This window comes from Mobula birostris, chromosome 23, assembly GCF_030028105.1.
Source record: "Mobula birostris isolate sMobBir1 chromosome 23, sMobBir1.hap1, whole genome shotgun sequence".
NCBI classification, from domain to species: Eukaryota; Metazoa; Chordata; class Chondrichthyes; order Myliobatiformes; family Myliobatidae; genus Mobula; species Mobula birostris.
Genome location: NC_092392.1, coordinates 9,068,317 through 9,088,384, shown reverse-complemented (window position 1 = coordinate 9,088,384; position 20,068 = coordinate 9,068,317). Strand labels below are relative to the sequence as shown.

Below are 20,068 nucleotides of genomic sequence, written 5' to 3'. Positions count from 1 at the left end.
GGAGCCCTACCGGGGAGGCAGGGTCTGGTGAGGCAAGAGACAGGGCACCCGGAATGTCACTTCCTCTGTTCGGCCTGCTGGGTTGGCGGTGATCACGGGCCGATATGGTGCCAGCCCGTCCCAGTGCAGCACAAGTGCCTTCTGTAGCTCGGGCAACCACACACAATATAGCACATGTGGTTGAGCACCTCCCCCAGCCCATTCCAGTGGCTTCCAAACTTGGGAGATAGTCCCTTCTTATGGGAGGAGCAGTGAACCCATACTTGGCTCCCAAGAGTGAAGTCTTGTCCCTGGCTGTGGGCATCACAAGCCTGTTTTTGGCGAGCCTTGTCATGAACAGCCCACAGACGCCCCTGAGGTGCTGCAGGTACTCCAACTCCAGCTCCCTGGGAATCGCTGGCGGCAAGGAGGACCAGACATCAGATCCACAGGTGTGGGCAGCTCCTGCCCAAACATGAGCACAGCCGGCATACACCTGGTGCTGTCCAGTAAGGCCACAATACCATGGGTAGGTGTTGATCACTGGTGCCAGCTGACGAGGATGGCAAGCTGTGTAGACAGGGTACAGTTAAAGCGTTCCACCAGCCCATCACGTTGCGGGTGGTCCGTGCCTTGGACTAAAAGGCATAGGAGCAGAATTAGGCCATTCAGCACATTGGGTCTGTTCTGTAATCCCACCATGGCTGATCCCGGGTACCTCTCAACCCCATACTCCTGCCTTCTCACCATAACCTTTGATGCCCTGACCGATCAGGAAACCATTAACTTCTGCCTTAAATATACCCACGGGCTTGGCCTGCACTGCAGTAGGTTTTTTACGCAGAGAGTGGTGAGTGTGTGGAATGGGCTGCCAGCGATGGTGGTGGATGTGGATACAATAGGGTCTTTTAAGAGTCTCCTGGAGAGGTACATGGAGCTTAGAAAAATAGAGAGCTATGGGTAACCCTAGGTAATTTCTAAGGTAACGACATGTCCGGCACAGCTTTGTCGACCGAAGGGCCTGTGTTGTGCTGTAGGTTTTCTGTGTTTCTGTGGTTTCTCTTTGGGGCTTTGCTGTTGCTTTCATGTTGGGTGGTGGGAATGCTGAGGCTTTATGTTAGAATATGTGCGGGGAGGGGGAGGGTTGATGGCGTTTGCTACTGCTTGTGTGTGGGAGGATTGCAGGGGGCTTGGGGTTCTTACATTTTTTTCTGTCATTCATTCTTTGGGGTTTTTCTGCTTGAAGGATGTCTGCAGAAAGTAAGAAATACAGGCTGTATATTGTATACGTTATCTGATATCATATGGAACCATTGGACATAATTGTACCCCTACATTTGCCACCTTGGCTCCATCCCCACCCTCTAGCTCACACCCTACTGCCACTAACATCAGGACTATACAAAACACAATTACCTTCCAGCTGAAATTTCATATATAACCACAGCCCTTCCATCCCTACATCAAAACTTCCCATTGTTGAACATTGATAAATATTGACAAGTATTCAACCTAAAGTAACAACCAGAAAGGATTAAGTTTGTATTGTAGTATTTATTGTATGAGTTTGGTTTATTTATAATGTAATTCTTCATGGATCAACAACTTATCGTTTAGAAACCTGCTGACTGGCCAGAAACAGGATAGTCCAGCACAGAGTAATGTGCTGATCAGATTTATTGCCCACATGTTCTCTATCAGAAGAAAAATCGCTTTGAGTGCTTTCTTGATAGAATTCACAATCAGTGCATGTTCTGTACCTTTGGGAGAGTACTCAGCATCTTCAGCCAGTCCTGTACATCCTGTGTCACTATCCATAGGGTCCTCACTCAGTGCCCTATTCCCAATGTCGATTCTGTGTTTCTGCCCACTTTCCCTCAAGTCTTCCTGAAGCTCACTGCTTGCTGTTGTCTTCCCCTTTAGGTTAATTCCAGCTATCTCTGTCATTTCATCTGTCAATCAACAGTGGTCATAACGGACATCAAGTCCCAGCTCTGGATCTGTCTTCAAATACCAACTGCAAGGATGATAATTGTCTTCAAGCTGATGCCTCAGAATTTCTCTGGCCCCTCCTGAAACAAAGAGCTTTCAGTTTTCAGTTTTCAGCTTTCAGCATCGATTCTATTGCTGCTGTACCAAGTTTGGGACAGTAATGTCACTCTTAGAAACAGGGAAAAAAAGAACTTAGGTAAAATTCAGGACTGGAGGACAATAAATTAGCTCTTAAGGGGTTTTGCAATTTCATGAAATTTCGAGAAACCAGCTTAGCTATTTTTCAATTTGTCCCTTGCTCTTGTTGTTTCTTAAATCTCCCAGAATGGACAGATCAATGTAAATGGAAGATTACTCTGTATCTATCATGTAGAGTCCCCACACTGGCACTCACTGGCAGGCCAGTGTGGGAGCTTTACTTTGCCTCCATCTCACACTGTATTAGCCCTGGGAGTGTTCGTTGGCACAGTGTGTTCAGAACTTAAATCTGCACCATGTTGCTATGCTGTATTTACCCTCAGTGTGCTTGATAGGACAGTGTTGAGGAAGTTTTATTTGGTATCCAACCCATTCTGCCATTCTGTATTAAACCACCCTCCATTGTTCCCAAACACATCCTTTCAGTGTGGTGGAAGCATCTAAACATGAACACCATCTGAGAATGAAAATCTATCATCCTTCCTCAGACAGTTTGAAAGTGAAAGGATGGTGAACAGCCCCCAACAGTTGCTTTAAACGTCCCTTTCATACAATGACTTTTTAGCTGTGGCTGACAGTGACCATTTATAAGAAATGAGATTGCCACTAATCCTAGCACTCAGGGGAGGTTCATTCTTGGCTCCTGGGTGGAATCTAGAAACAGGGCAATTAACACCAGCAGCCTTTGTGATATCATCTAACCACAAGCCATCACAATGAGATTGTAACACAAACAGAACGCTGGGGAAACTCAGCAGGCCAGGCAGCATCTATGGAAAAGAGTAAACTGTTGACATTTCGGGCCGAGGTCCTTCTTCAGGACTGAAGCAGAAGGGGAAAGATGCTAGAATAAAAAGGTGGGGGAGGGGAAAGAGGCTATCTTTACATTGAGACTGTAATGGTCATTACCTGGTTCTTGATTAAATATCATTCTATGTTACAGGATGTGACTCTCTGGCATATTCACAATTGCTTAATCTCATTTCCTGTACATAGCGTAAGGAGGACAAAACAATTGTTACTCAGGATCTGATGCAGAACAAAAAAACACAAAAGATAAAGAACCCATTAATAATAATAATAAACACAATAAATATGAATATATGATAGTTTACATAGTCAGGGGCTTTTTCCCAGGGCTGAAATGGTTACCACAAGAGGGCACAGGTTTAAGGTGTTTGGGAGTAGGTACAGAGGAGGTGTCAGGGGTAGGTATTTTATGCAGAGAGTGGTGAGTGTGTGGGACGGGCTGCCGGCAACAGTGGTGGAGGCGGATACATTAGGGTCTTTGAAGAGACTTTTGGATAGATACATGGAGGTTAGAAAAATAGAGGGCTATGGGCAAGCCTAGTAATTTCTAAGGTAGGGACATGTTCGGCACAACTTTGTGGGCCGAAGGGCCTGTATTGTGCTGTAGGTTTTCTATGTTTCTATGTTTACATACACAGATTGATTGTATGTCCATAAAGTGGCTCTTGGCTGTACATGAGGTGACTGACAGGAAATAATAACCTAGTGTTGGAGGCAGTGAGTGGAGGTGTTGATCAGTCGTACTGTTTGGGGAAAGTAAATGTCTTTGAGTCTGGTGGTCCTGGCGTGGATGCTACGTAACCTCCTCCCTGATGGGAGGGGGGCAAACAGCCCATGAGAAGGATGTGTGAGATCTTTCGTGATGTTACTGGCCCTTTCCCAGTACCTGCCTGTATATATACTTTATACTTTATTGTCGCCAAACAATTGATAATAGAACGTACAATCATCACAGCGATATTTGATTCTGCGCTTCCCGCTCAATTGATATAAATACAATTGATATATTTATATAAAATATAATTGATGATGGGGTAGATTGGTGCCAGTGATGCACTGGGAAGTTATATGATACACACATATATCATAACTAAAATAAAAACACATGCTGGAATCCTGCGGGATCCCATTCACCATGCCGGCAGTGAATGATCTTCATCACCATAGCTTACTCACTGGGTGCATGTATGCTTTTTAACAAGCGTCAAACAGAAAGTTCCTCTGGGGTTGAGAATGACTTGCCTCTGTTGCTGTTGTCTTGTAGAGTGAAAGATGCCTGTGTGAATCTTCTTTATCTGTGGTGTCACCGTTAACACACCAGCTACCACTGTCTCGACCGTGTGGTCTTGGTCAGCTTCTAAAGAGATCCAATGCAACTGAAGGCTAAAGTCGGCTTAATGTACTTGTCACATGTATATTCACAGGTACGGACAGATGCAACGAGCATCATAACGATGCACTCAAACTCTGCACACCCAGATGGACGCAAGCACTCTTGGCAACATCTTCCTTGAAGGCTCTTTCTCCCCTTCCTGTACAATTCTCCGTCAGTTTTCACTTCCTCTTATCCTCCCTTAGTTCACTTCCCCTAACTCCCTCCCTCGTTCTCCATCTCTCTTTTGTATCTCCCTCTTAACCATTTTTCTTGTTCACTCAACCCAACCCATTACTCCCTCTTTCTCTGAACTCTCCCTTCTCAAATGCTCTTTCATCTGTTACCTCTTTCTCCCAGGTCTCTTCTCTCGCCACCTTTTCCCTCTTCATCTATTACTCTTTTCTTCTCTCTGTTTCTTCTCACTCCTCTCCACTGTCTAGCAAATGCCCACTCAATTACTACTTCTTCCCTGTCAGAAACCCAACCCTCACTCCCCCACCGACCCCCACTACTCCCCCTCTGTCAGAAACCCCCCCTCACTCCCCCACCGGCCCCCACTACTACCCCTCTGTCAGAAACCCCCCCTCACTCCCCCACCGGCCCCCACTACTACCCCTGTCAGAAACCCCCCTCACTCCCCCACCGGCCCCCACTACTCCTCCACTGTCAGAAACCCCCCTCACTCCCCCACCGGCCCCCACTACTCCTCCTCTGTCAGGAACTCCCCCTCACTCCCCAGCGGCCCTCACTACTCCTCCTCTGTCAGAAACCCCCCCTCACTCCCCCACCGGCCCCCACTACTCCTCCTGTCAGCAACACCCCCTCACTCCCCCGCCAGCCTCCACTACTACTCCTGTCAGAATCCCTACCCTCACTCCCCCACCAGCCCCCACTACTCTGTCAGAAACCCCCCCCCTCACTCCCCCACTGGCCCCCTCTACTCCTCCTCTGTCAGAAACTCCCCCTCACTCCCCCACCGGCCCCCACTACTCTTCCTGTCAGCAACACCCCCTCATTCCCCCGCCGGCCTCCACTACTACTCCTGTCAGAATCCCTACCCTCACTCCCCCACCGGCCCCCACTACTCCCCCTCTGTCAGAAACCCCCCCCTCAATCTCCCACCGGCCCCCACTACTCCTCCTGTCACCAGTCCCACACCCCTCCCAACATGCTTTGCCCCCACCAGATTTACAACTCGCTCCTCGTTCCACATTGACAAAGACAGTACTGTGCAAAAGTATTTGACAGCCTAGCTACTATATGTATAAGTGCCTAAGACTTGTGCACTTGTGCAGAGTACTGCACTTTTCCAGAGTACTGCACTTTTCCCTCTGGGACAATAACTGCCTTTAGCTACCTATTTTAAAATAATGTCAGTTTGCTTTGGAATTGTACAGTGTCATTTGTCCACCATCCAGACTGTTCCATGAAACAACCAGTCTTACCTGCAAGTCCTGCGTGATTTTACTTCCTATTTCCACTACTTGGACGATTCTCAGTGAATTCACAATGAGCAGGTTCACCTCTGGTAACAGCTGCCTCTGAATCTGGTCATCACTGATCCACCTGTCTCTTAGAAGTCAAGAGAGGGAGGGTTTTTCCATTACTTGTCATATCATGTTCTTGATATTTATTGCTTTTTTAATTATTATTATTGCTTTCTTATTGTATTTGCACAGTTTGTTATCTGGTTGGGCTGTCTTTCGTTGATTGTAATGGTTATTGTTCGATAGATTTATTGAGTATGCCCACAAGGAAATGAATCTTAGGGTTGTATATGGTGACATACATGTACTTTGATAACAGATCTACTTTCATCTTTTATTAGTCACCCTAACTTTCTTAATTTGACCTCTTGCTGTTTTGTTAGGTTTCCTTAGACCTGAATCAAATTTAAATGGTTGCACGTTCTTACTTGGATTTCAGTTCATGCACATCTTCTTCAAATCCACCAAATCCTTACATTTGTCATTATCATGCTTCTGGCAGCTCAGTAAACTTCTCATTAACTATATGTGGAAGTGACCACCACATTAGTTAGACAGACCCTGTAGAATAGATTCTGCAGGTACCACAGTATGGAATATGGAAGTGGTTAGTGTGACGCTATTACAGCTCGGTCGTCAGAGTTCAGAGTTCGATCCCAGCATCCTCTGTAAGGAATCTGTGTGCCCTCCATGTGGAATACACTGGTTTTTCCCAGTGCTCTGGTTTCCTTCCTCTGTCCAGAGACATACCAGGCAGGTGAATTGGTCATTGTAAATTGACCCATAATAAGGTTAGGGTTAAATCTGGATTGTGGGGGCTTGCTGGGTGGCGTGGCTCTAGGGGGCAGGAGGGCCTAATCCACACTGTATCCCCTAAATAAACAAAATAAATAAAAGCTGGAAAACTAAAATAACACACAAAATAAACAGGGATCCATCCTAACTCACACAAAATGCTGGAGGAACTCAGCAGGTCAGGCAGTGAACTGCTGCTGCTAAGTTAACAAATTTCATGACACATGCAGGTGATAATAAACCTGATTCTGATTCTGATTCAGACCGAGACCCTTCTTTAGGGCGGGAAAGGAAGGGCAAATACACCAGATTAAAAGCGGGGGCTACAACAGCAGCAGGTCACAAACATACATTCAGTGGCTTCTTTATTAGGTACAGGAACTACCTCATTATGTGGCCACTCAGTGTAGTTTGGGTGCCAGCACTTTGTACTCAGAGGCTATTGGAACAGACAAGTATTGAATATTGAAAGATGTTCTGCCATTGTAACCATGTAATTCTCCAAATTTATCTGACTACAGGTGATTATTGTAACTGAAGCTGTAGTTATTTGTTTATTGTTGAAAACGTATAAAACATCATGTTAGGAGAGTGAGATTCTCCTAGACACCCTCTCCCCCCGGAGGTTGACTGTGTGAATAAAGACTTATACTTCCGATTTACAGTGTTCATGTGTCTCCGTTTTAACCACTCACAAATATCCTACTTTTATGACTGCTTATTTTGGTTTTCTCACAAGAGTGAATTTCTCTGTTACTCAATCAAACATTAGAGTGGGGGTTCCCACCCTTCTTTATGCCGTGGACCAATACCATGAAGCAAGGGGTCTGTGGACCCAAGGTTAGGAACCCCCGCCTTAGCATAATCTTAAACTTATCCATAATCATAAACCCTTCCTTTCCTACTTTCTAACAATTAATTCTAACATCGTGGAATAATATAATTTAAAATCAATTGCAAAGGATTAAAGTCAGATTTATTAGCCTACACCCATAACAGCTAAAATCAGTTCATTTAGTATCAACTCAGAATAAATAAAAGCAATCTTCTATCATACCTACTGATTAGAAATGGAACATACAACAATTAAACTACATTAAACAAGATGAATCCAATTAAATTTATTTCTACTTAAATACTTTACATAAGCAAAGGGATTAGACAATACAAAGCAGTTTTGATTTTTAAAAAACACACAATAACAAGGTTCATGTGTGAATTATTTGCAATTCTTGATTATTTCTTACTGTCCGATGAGATTAAAAAGTAACTTTTTAAAAAGTGAGCTTCCCATAAAAGCAAGGCTCACTAGGTGATCTGGACTTTAGAAATTTAGTAAGAATTACAGAAATATTCTGTTCTTGTCCTATTTAGTTTGTTAAATCAAACACTTTCATTTAATGTCCAGTGCATGACGTTCGATGAAATGTGCCAATAGTATGGAAGTAGGAGGTCACTATTTTTGTAGAATCGGACCCAGCATTCAAAGGTTTTGTCATTTTAACAAAAGGAATAAATCAAGATGATCATCTCACCACCAGAACAATTGCTGAACTTTCTACTCAATGTAATCCCACACCACACCATGCTTTCGGTGAAACTGAATAGTGGAACTGAAAGGTTTCACCAATCAATGTTTAATGCAACACTTAAAAATGACCCACATGACTGTTGGAACAAAGCCAAGTGACGATGAACAATATTTTGTGGCACTTGCAATATTTACACCAACAATAAAGCAGCAGCTTTCACAATTCATCAGTGTTGTCTTCATCACCTCCCCTCTATTAACAACTGTACATTTTTAAACTGGGCATCGTGCTCTATTTTGTTGTAAATTGTGCATTTAGAATGTTCTATCCATTCCCTCTTTCAGCCCTCATCATTCTCCCCTTGTCCTTTCATCGGAAAAGACTTCAATTGTGTTTCAGAACAAAAGTGAACTTCCCTTTACAAAAATGCTGAGGATGTAAATTACAATGGAATTGCTCATTAAGCTGGAGAGCACAAACTCCCCCATTTGGCCCATCTCAGTCATGCTGACCCCAAAGCTGATTGATGCTAATGCCATTTGCCTGCATCAGGTCTATGGTTCCTCAACTCCTTTCCTATCCAAGTCAGATTGTTTGCAGAGCAGCAGAGCAGAAGAGTATTTTGTTTTTTTTAATTATTGTACACAAAGATGAGGTTTATTGATTGAACATAAATCTGAACATAATCCGAACAATTCTTAGCAGTCTGATTCCACAGAGCGGTAACTCAGCCAATCACTGGAAGGAGTGAAGAGATATTTTTATTTATTTATTTTATTTAGCAATACAGTGTGGCACTGGCCCTTCCAGTCCTTCGAGCTGCACCGCCCAGCAGCTCAGTTGTTAACTCCAGCCTCATCACTGGACAATTCACAAGATTCACCTCGACGGTACATCTTTGGACTGTGGGAGGGAACTCACCTCTTCCACAGGGAGAATGTACGAACTCCTGACAGAGGACGCAGGGAACTGAACCGCAGACTCCGAAGCCCTGAGCTGTAATAGCATTGAGATAACTTCTCGGCCACCGCGACAAGTTTCTGATGCAGATGGTGAATAGATACTTCTGTTAAAAGTTGGGTTATGTCATTGTAGAAATGGATACTGGTCTTAACCACAAGAAGGGCAGACATCTTATGGGATTAACTGATATGATTAATGTCACACAGGCGGTGATGAAGTCCTGAATTCTTAAACAGAGTTTTAATTTATTCAGGAAGGCCAGGATTGCTCACAGTGTAATTTTACAGCTTCATTGTTTATTCAATATAATGATTGACTTTGCAAATACGAGGCTGTGAGGGATTTGGTTGTCAGTGCAGCTTTAGCATAATTTAGAAAACGAATGCAAAGGAATAATGTAAAATATGTAAAATGATATTGAATTCTTTCTTTCAAAAATGCACAAAATAACCAGTGTAAGCTTGTTTCTGTTACACATATGATGACTTCGCGAACTGCAGGAAAATGAACAGGAGTCTACAATGCTACCTTTGTGTGCCATGGTAGCGTAGCAGCTGGCTCGAGTGACGCTATTTCGGCTCAGAGAGTCCTGGTTCGGAATTCAGTCCCGACGTCCTCTGTAAGGAGTCATTGCACGTCCTCCCCACAGAATGTGTGCGTTTCCCTGGGTACTCCGGTTTCCTCCCACAGACCAAAGAGGAACCCAGTAGGCTAATTGGACATTGGAAATTGTCCTGTGATTAGTTTTGGGTTGCCAGGAGTTGCTGGGTAGTGTGGCTCAAAGGGCCTGAAGTCCCTATTCCACACAATATCTCCAAATAAATATAAAAAATAAATTCTCACTGATGAGCTCCTTGCAGTATGAGGAGAATAAAAACTGGGATTAATGTAGGATTCAGTGGCTGGTGCATACTTGATAGCTGGAGGGCCTGTTTCTCTGCAATATCTCCAGCTGGAGCAAAGGTTAAACACAGAACAACTGCTTCAACACTATCCCAACAACTATTGCCAGGATGAGTACAGCACAATTGAAATAGTGTAAATTCCCTCAACACCACCCCAACAACTATTCCCAGGAGTACCATATGATTGTAAATTCCCTCAACACCACCCCAACAAATAATCCCAGGAGTACAACATGATTGTAAATTCCCTTAACACCACCCCAACAACTAATCCCAGGAGTACAGTATGATTCAAATAGTGTAAATTCCCTCAACACCACCCCAACAACTAATCCCAGGAGTACAATATGATTGTAAATTCCCTCAACACCACCCCAACAACTATCCCCAGGAGTGCAGTATGATTCAAATAGTGTACTTCCCCCAACAACTATCCCCAGGAGTACGGGAGGGAGGGAACATCGACTCAGACGATGAGAGGCCTGTGTCGGACATTTTCATGCCTTACAAGACGCAGATTGGAAGTCTGTGTGGGGCGCCACTCCTCGCACAGACACTAGAGCAATGTGTGGTTAAGCGCCTTGCTCAAGGACACAAACATGCTGCCACAGCTGAAGCTCGAACTAGTGTCCTTCAGATCACTAGACGAACGCCTTAACTACTTGGCCACGTGCCCAACACAACTAATCCCAGGAGTACAGTACGATTCAAATGGTGTAAATCCCCTCAACACCACTCCAAGAACTATTCCCAGGATGAGTACAGCACAACTGAAATACAGTGTAAAGCACAAAGTGACAGACGTAATGCATTCCCATGTAATGGTACTCCTTTTTCAAAGCAACCTCAGTCTATGCTATCCTGCTTCATCTCTGGCTGTAACTATCCTTATTCAGTCACCAGACCAAGGTGGTGAGGAGTGGACGTACTGCAAGATATTGGGGTGAGATATGGCATCATCAATCACCTGACTCTCAGCTTGCAATCCCAGAATTCAGAGCTGGAGAGGTAATCCCAACTCACTTGAGCTACTTGGAAAGGCCTTAAACCCTATACATTCTGATACGGAGGTCCTGCTGCTCCCACTAATCCAAAGGCTCCACACATTGACAAGGATGTTAGCTTAAAGAAATTTAAAACAAAAATGCCAATGTCATTCCTTATGTGTTTCCTTTTGTGAATGGCTTCTACTTGAAGGTGGTACCTGTCCCATTTCGCTGCATTACCGTTACTCAGAACCACCCACCGTGCCTTTTCCTCCACCTTGTAGTCTAACGAAGCACCCAATATTCCTGTTCTAAATGGCATCAATTGGAAAGGTTTGTAGAATTTCAGACTCAGATTTTGTTTTCATTTTCTCTTTGCATGTGAAGATATCTTCACCAAAGTTGTTGTTCTCACTACACCTTTGTTGAAGAGATAATGTGAATGTTTTTCCCTGATGATCATTTTCAGCTTTTGTGACAACGCCGTAAATTCCGCCGTGTTCTCTTCTCCGCTCTGAAACAATGAAGCAAAGTTAAGAAAGTTTGCCATTTTATTTAATAAACTGTGGTTCACATTGATGGACACCTCATACTGGAGCATATTTTCTCACTATGATGCACCAAGTGAAAGGCCAAAGAGCAAAAATTAAGTATCTCAGGTGAAAGATCAAGGACCACTTGTGAAGGACAGCAGGTACGAATTCAAATGGATTTGGAACGGTGAGGAAATAGAGCACCAAGAGGAAACCCACATGGTCATGGGGAAAACATACGGACTCCTTACAGATGGTGGTAAGAACCGAACTTGGATCACTGGCGCTGTAAAGCGTTACACTAACCAAATGCATAGAAAGGCAAGAGATAAACCAAATATGCTTCTAATTCACTGGTGCAACCCTAGTTCTCTTCTTGGTTATAGGACATAACTTGGTTAATAGCACCTCTGATTATAGGAAGACAAAGAAATTGCTTTCATCCCCACAACCATCCCACATACAATGACAAAATAACTCACCAGATTGGTCCTTTAGGGAGAGGGCAAAATGTTTATCTGGAGATTATACACTCACAGAACACTACAACACAGAAACAGGCTCTTCAGCCCATCTAATCCATGCCAAACCATTAATCTGCCTCATCCCATCAACCCGCACCTGGACCATAGCCCTCCATACCCCTCCAATCCATGTACCTACCCAAATTTCTCTTTAACGTTGGAATCATACCCAGCACCCGTCAATTCCACAATTTAAACTCTCTGGCTAAAGAAATTCCTAATCTCCATTCTAAAAGGACACCCCTCTATTCTGAGGCTGTGTCCTCTGATCTTGTACTCTCCCACCATAGGAAACACCCCCTCAGCATCCACACCATCAAGGCCTTTCACCATTTGATAGGTTTCAATGAGGTCACCCTCTTCTTCTGAATTCTAGTGAATACAGGCCAGAGCCATCAAAAGCTCTTCTATGACAAGCCATTCAATCCTAGAATCACTTTCGTGAAACTCCTTTGAACTCTCTCCCATCTCATCACATACTTTCTAAGATAAAGGGCCCAAACCTGCTCACACTACTCCAAGTGAGGCCTCACCAGTTCTTCATAAAATCTCAACATTACAGGCTTGCTTTTATATCTTAGACCTCTTGAAATGAATGCTAACATTGCATTGGCCTTCCTCACCGCAGACTCAACCTGAAAACTAATCTATAGGGAGTCCTACATAAGGACTCCCAAGGCCCTTTGAGCCTCAGTTTTTTGTATTTTCTCTTCATTTAGAAAATAGTCAAACTTCTCATTTCTTCTACCAAAGTGCATGACCATACACGTCCCAACACTGTATTCCATCTGCCATTTCTTTCCCCATTCTCCTAAGTCCTTCTGCAGCCTCTCTACATGGTCAAAACTACCCGCACCTCCACCGATCTCCATATCGTCTGTTAGCTTTGCAACAAAGGCATCAATTCCATCATCCAAATCATTAACATTTAATGTAGAGGAATCTGTCACAACACTGACCCCCTGTGGGACACTACTAGGCATCAGAAAACAGCCAGAAAAGGCTCCCTTTATTCCCACTCTTTGCCCCCTGCCAATCAGCCACTGCTTTATCCGTGCAAGAGTCTTTCCTGTAATATCATGGGCTCGTAGCTCGTTAAGCAGCCTCAAGTATGGCACCTTGTCAAAAGCCTTCTGAAAATTAAAGTACACAACATCAACCTATCCCCCTTTGTCCATCCTGCTTGTTATTTCTTCATAGAATTCCAACAGATTTGTCAGGCAAGATTTTCCTTGAGGAAAGTATGCTGACTGCAGCCTATTTTATCATGTGCCTCCAAGCACCTTGAGATCTTGTCCTGAACAATCCAACATCTTCCCAACTACTGAGGTCTGACTAACTGGCCTATAGTTTCCTTTCTTCTGCCTCTCCAAATACTTGAAGAGTGGAGTGACATTTGCAATTTTCCAGTCTTCTGGAACCATTCCAGAATCTAGTGATTCTTGAAAGATCATTACTAATGCCTCCACGATCTCTTCAGCCCCCTCTTTTAGAACCCTGGGGTGTAGTCCATCTGGTCCAGGTGCCTTATCTACCTTCAGACTTTTCAGTTTCCCAAGAGCCTTCTCTCTAGTTATGGTAACTTCACACACTTAATGCCTCCTGATACCAGGAAATTCCACCATACTGTTAGTGTCTTCCACAGTGAAGATTGATGCAAAATACATATTCAGTTTGTCTGCCATGTTATTGTCCCCCATTACTAGCTTTCCAGCATCATTTATCAGCTGTCTGATATCCACTCTCGCCTCTCTTTTACACTTCATATATCTGAAGAAACCTTTGGTGTCCTCTTTAATATTATTGGCTAGCTTACTTTCATATTCCATCTTTACCATCTTATTGACTAAGTTAGTTGTGCTCTTTTGGTATTTAAAAGCTTCCCAATCTTCTAATTTCCCACTAATTTTTGCTCTATTATCTCCCCTCGCCTTGGCTTTTATGGAGGCCTTGACTTCTCTTGTTAGCCACAAATTGTGCCATCTTTCCTTTAGAATACACCTTCCTCTTTGGGATGTACATATCCTGTGCCTTTGTAATTGCTTCCAGAAATTCCAGCCATTGCTGCTTTGCTGTCGTCCCTGCCAGTGTTCTTTTCCAATAAATTCTGGTCATCTCCTCTCTCATGCCTCTGTAATTCCCTTTACTCCACTGTAATACTGATACATCTGACATCAGCTTCTTCTTCTCAAATTTCAGGGTGAATTTAATCATGCTATAATCTTTTTCCTCTGCGGGTTGTTTTAGCTTAAGCTCTCGAATTAATTCTGGTTCATTAAACAACACCAATCCAGAACAGCTGACCCTCCAGAGGCTTCAACCACAGCTGCTCTAAAAAAACCATCTCATAAGCATTCTAGAAATTGTCTGCCCTGTAATCCAGCACCAACCTGACTTTCCCAATCTACCTGCATATTGAAGTACCTGATCACTATTGTAACGTTGTCCTTTTGGCATGAATTTTCTATCTCCGATTGTAATTTGTAGTCCATAACCTTACTATTGTTTGGGAGTCTGTACACAACTCCCTTCAGGGTCTTTTCACCTTGGCAGTTCCTTAGCTCTATCCACAATGATTCAACACTTTCTGACCCTATGTCACGCTCTGTGGACATGAACGGGACACCCGGATGGCATGTTGCCTCCCAGGAGCCAAGGTCAGGGATGTCTTGGATCATGTCCACAACATTTTGGAGAGGGAGGGAGAGCAGCCAGATGTCTTGGTACATGTTGTTACTCATGACATAGGAAGGGAAAGCAAAGAGGTCCTGAAAAGAGAATTTGGAGAGCTAGGTAGAAAGCTAAGAAACGGGACCTCCCGGGTAATAATTTCTGGACTGCTGCCTGTACCACGTGCCGGTGAGGATAGAAACAGGATGATTCGGCAAATTATTGCGTGGCTGAGAAGCTGGTGCAGGGGGCAGAGCTTCAGGTTCTTGGATCATTGGGATCTCTTCTGGGGGAGGTATGTTCTGTTCAAAAGTGACGGGTTGCACCTGAACCTGAAGGGGACCAACATTCTCATGGGCAGACACGAGGAAATCTGCAGATACTAGAAATTCAAGCAACACACACAAAAAATGCTGGTGGAACGCAGCAGAGCAGGCAGCATCTATAGGAAGAGGTACAGTCGACGTTTCAGGCTGGGACCCTTCAACAGGACTAACTGAAAGAAGAGATAGAAAGAGATTTGAAATTGGGAAGGGGAGGTCCGAAATGATAGGAGAAGACAGGAGGGGAGGGGTGGATCTAAGAGCTGGAAAGTTGACTGGCAAAAGGGATACCAGACTAGAGAAGGGAGAGGATCATGGACGGGAAGCCTGGGGAGATAGAGAAGCGGGGAGGGGAGCCTGGAGGGTGGAGAGCAGGCAGGTTTGTTAGAGCTTTAGGGGAGGGTTTAAACTAATTTGGCAGGGGGTGGGAACCGGAGTGAAGGAACTCAGGATTGGACAGGAAGCAAAAAAGTAAAGATAGTGTGCAGTCAGACTGTCAGGAAGGGCAGGCAGATGATAGAACATGATTGCAGGCAGCAAGGTGAGTATCAGTGCTTTAGGGATGCAGAATCAAAAAGGGTAGCAAATACAGTACTCAAGGTGTTATATCTAAGCGCACAAAGTATAAGATATAAGGTGGATGATCTTGTTACACTTTTACACATTGTCGGCTATGATGTTGTAGCCATCACCGAATTGTGGCTGAAGGATGGTTGTAGTTGGGAGCTGAATGTCCAAGGTTACACATTATATCGGAGGGATAGAAAGGTAGGCAGAGGGGGTGGTGTGGCTCTACTGGTAAAGAATGGCATCAAATCAGTAGAAAGATGTGACATAGGATCGGAAGATGTTGAATCCTTGTGGGTTGAGTTAAGAAACTGCCAGGGTAAAATGACGTTTATGGCAGTTATATACAGGCCTCTAAACAGTAGCTGGGATGTGGACTATACATTACAATGGGAAATAGAAAAGCGTGTCAAAAGGGCAATGTTATGATAGGCATGGGAGATTTCAACATGCTGGTTGATTGGGAAAATCAGGTTGGAAACTGATCAAGAGAGTGAGTTTGTTGAATGCCTGGGATATGGCTTTTTAGAGCAGTTTGTCGTTTAGCCTACTAGGAGATCAGCTATATGGATTGGGTGTTATTTAATGAACCAGGGGTGATTATGGAGCTTAAGGTAGAAGAACCCCTAGGAGGCAGTGATCACAATATGATTGAGTTCAACTTGAAATTTGATAGGGAAAAAGTAAAGTTTGACATAGCAGTATTTCAGTAGAGTAAAGAAAATTACAGTGGTATGAGAGAGGAGTTGGGCAAAGTAAGTTGGAAGGAGATGCTGGCAGGGATGACAACAGAGCAGTAATGGTGTGAGTTTCTGGGAAAAATGAGGAAGGTGCAGGATCGATGTATTCAAAAAATGAAGAAATACACAGATGGCAAAGTGGTACAACCGTGGCTGACAAGGGAAGCAACACTAATGTAAAAGCTTAACAGAGGGCATACATCAAAGCAAAACTTAGTGGGAAGACAGAATTGCAAAGCTTTTAAACCCCTATAAAGAGCAACTAAGGAATCATTAGAAGAGAAGAGATGAAATATGAAAGGATGCTAGCAAACAATATCAATGTGGATAGTAAAAGCTTCATCAAGTATGTAAAAAAAAAATAAGAGAGATGAGAGAGGATATAGGGCCGCTAGAAAATGAGGCCAGAGAAATAATAACGGGGGACAAGGAGATGGCAGATAAACTACCTGAGTATTTTGTATCAGTCTTCACAGCGGAAGACACTAGCAGTATGCTATATGTTGAAGAGTATGAGGGAAGAGAAGTGAGTGCAGTTACTAAAACAAGGGAGAAGGTGCTTAAAAAGCTGAAAGACCTAAGGGTACATAAGTCACCCAGACCAGATGAACTGCACACTAGGGTTCTGAAAGAGGTAGTGTTAGAGATTGTGGAGGCATTAGTAATGATCTTTCAAAAATCATTGGACTCTGGCATGGTGCCATAGTACTGGAAAATTGCAAATGTCACTCCATTCTTTAAGAAAGGAGGAAGCCAGCAGAAAGGAAATTATAGACCAGTTAGCCTGATGTCAGTGATCAGAAGTGTTGGAGCCAATTGTTAAGGATGAGATTATGGAGTACTTGGTGACACAGGACAAGATAGTACAAAGTCAACATGGCTTCCTTGAGGGAAAATCTTCCCTGACGAAACTTTTGGAATTCTTTGAGGAGATTACAAGTAGGATAGATAAAGGGGATGCAGTCGATGGTGTATATTTGGACTTTCAGGAGGCCTTTGACAAGGTGCCAGACATGAGGCTACTTACCAAGTTAAGAGCCCATGGTATTATAAGAAAGTTACTAACATGGTTAGAGCATTGGCTGATTGGTAGGAGGCAGCAAGTGGGAATTAAAGGATCCTCTGCTAGCTGACTGCCATTGACTGGTGGTATTCCGCAGGGGTCGGTGTTGGGACTACTTCTTTAATGCTGTATATCAATGATGGAGGAATTGATGGCTTTGTTGGATTTGCGGATGATACGAAGATTGGTGGAGGGGCAGGTAGCGTTGAGGAAACAGGTAGGATGCAGAAGGACTTGGACAGATTAGGAGAATGGGCAAGAAAGTGGCAAATGAAATACAATGTTGGAAAATGCATAGTCATGCACTTTGGTAGAAGTAATAAACGTGCAGGATGTTTTCTAAGTGGGGAGAAAATCCAAAAATCTGAGATGCAAAAGACTTGGGTGTCCTTGTGCAGAACATCCTAAAGGTTAACTTGCAGGTAGAGTCAGTGGTGAGGAAGGCAAATGCAATGTTAGCATTCATTTCAAGAGGTCTAGAATACAAGAGCTGGGATGTGATGCTGAGGCTTTATAAGGGACTGGTGAGGCCTCATCTTGAGGATTGTGAACAGTTTTGGGCCCCTATCTTAGAAAAGATGTGCTGGCATTGGAGCCGGTTCAGAGGAGGTAAGCAAAGATGATTCCAGGAACGAAAGGGTTATTATACGAGGAATGTTAGATGGCTCTGAGTCTGTACTCGTTGTATTTTAGAATGATGAGGGGGATCTCATTGAAACCTTTCGAATGTTGAAGGGCCTAGGGCCTAGACAGAATAGATGTGGAAACGATGTTTCCCATAGTGGGGGAGTCTAGGACAAGAGAGTACCGCCTTAGGAGAGAGGGGCATCTATTTAAAACAGTGATGCGAGAAACTTCTTTAGCTAGAGCATTGTGAAGTTGTGGAATTTGTTACCACAGGCAACGGTGGAGGTCAGGTCATTGAGGGTATTTTTGGCAGAGCTTGATAGGTTCTTGATTAGACACGGTATCAAATGTTACAGGGAAAAGGACGGGGAGTGCGGCTGAAGAGGGGAAAAACGGATCAGCCATGATTGAATGGCGGAGCAGACTCGATGGGCCATTGGTCTAATTCTGCTCCTTTTTCTGATGGTTTTAACTGCCGACTGCCCTGTTTGCTTCTTTTAAACTCTCCCTTCCTCTTATGCAATCCAATGTCTCCTCAGAACTGCAGTGTGCAAAATATCAGGTAAGATTCTGCAGCTCTTGTGTGAAATATAATTACTGGCTATTTAAAACAGACATGAGTGGGCAGGTTAAATCCTCTTCTGAAAGACTGCCCAGCCACGCAGAACAACACGGAAGTGAGTCGACCTAATTTGTGGGCTGAAGCTTTTGAATTTGCATTTGAAACTGTGGTGCACTGAGCAAAAGATTGCACCAACAGTGAATTAAATTTCAGACCTTTGACAGTGGTCATTGTAAGAGCAAGCAGGCTTTCAATGCATGGAAACTTGTGTAATTTCCTGTTACCTAAATGGAAATGAAAGACTGCAGAATTGAAACAGGAAGCCTCAGCCCACTGAGCTCTTGCTCCTTATCTGGCTTGGGATGGGGGTTGAAAGTTCCTACCTGAGTCAGTGCTTGGATCAACCTGCGGACTATGGGATCTTCCAATGCAGAGGGCAATCCAGTGAACTTACTGATGCAATCCAAGATGCAGTTTATTGTCTCTTCCTGGCACTGAGAGACAAAAGAGTTGGGGAAAAGCATGGATCAGTCTGTGACGCAGAAGCAATAAGCACCATATTTCCAGATCTAGGCACAAAAAATGGACCAAAAAGAAGCACGGCAGCCAATTCCAACGTGTTATCCAAGCACCTTCCCACGGCCTCACAATGGGTGCAACCTCACCTTCCCCCTGACCTGCCGATGGGGAGGAGGTCCAACTGGGGGCAAAGACTCCAAGCAGAGACCCAACGTCACTTGGACCATAAAGCAGAGTAAAACTAGAAGGTACCAAACAAGAAGTATACTGGACTTTATTTTTAAGTGCTTCATTAACTCAATCATACAACTTGAGCACGTGAAAAGGAATATCCAAATTCATTCACCATCTCTGATTGCTCTGAGAGAAGTATTGGTGGTGAGCAGCCTTCTTGAACCTCTGCAGAACAGTCATTTATCAGCTGAGGGAGGGTGATAGTCTTTAGGATCCCGGATGTTTCCACAATGCATCTGAGATTATAAAGCTTCATGGCTTATGCTGAGGGCTTGCAGGGCCACGTACATTACGGTATTTATGATGTCTCACTATCTCTGTTGGAAAAGACATTGCTAAGGATACCAGACACTGGATGAAGTTTACAAGTAACCCAATGTTTGTCTGATTTATTCAATGTGCTAAATTCAGATTGATTAGTTGCCATAGTAAAATTTTAACCTCTTTGTCTAATCTTAGTGCAGGTCTTTGTCTTACTAGTATAGGAACATAGATGCTTCACAACCATAATTTTCTTCATAGATTCTGCTATTGGAGGAAATCAATTCACATGTGCACAGGTAAACCACACACACACACACACTCACTCACTCTCCAACAGTGAGATCAATCCTGAGGTTTAAATAATCTCAGACAAGTGCACAAAATCAGGGTCACGAGGTGCATCAACCCAACTTTAAGCAC

At 43.8% G+C, this 20,068-nt stretch overlaps 1 protein-coding gene across 1 annotated transcript in view; it reads right to left on the bottom strand.

Moving 5' to 3' along the window:
• Nucleotides 1-2,100: 2,100 nt before the first annotated feature.
• The window catches only part of LOC140186979 (protein tyrosine phosphatase domain-containing protein 1), a 50,450-nt gene continuing 32,482 nt past the window's right edge, over nucleotides 2,101-20,068 (bottom strand). The window contains exons 9-10 of the mRNA XM_072241844.1: nucleotides 19,015-19,125; nucleotides 2,101-2,139 (exon numbers count right to left, since the gene is read on the bottom strand). Coding sequence (XP_072097945.1) covers nucleotides 2,101-2,139; nucleotides 19,015-19,125 — 150 coding nt within the window. The remainder of the gene's footprint in view (nucleotides 2,140-19,014; nucleotides 19,126-20,068) is intronic.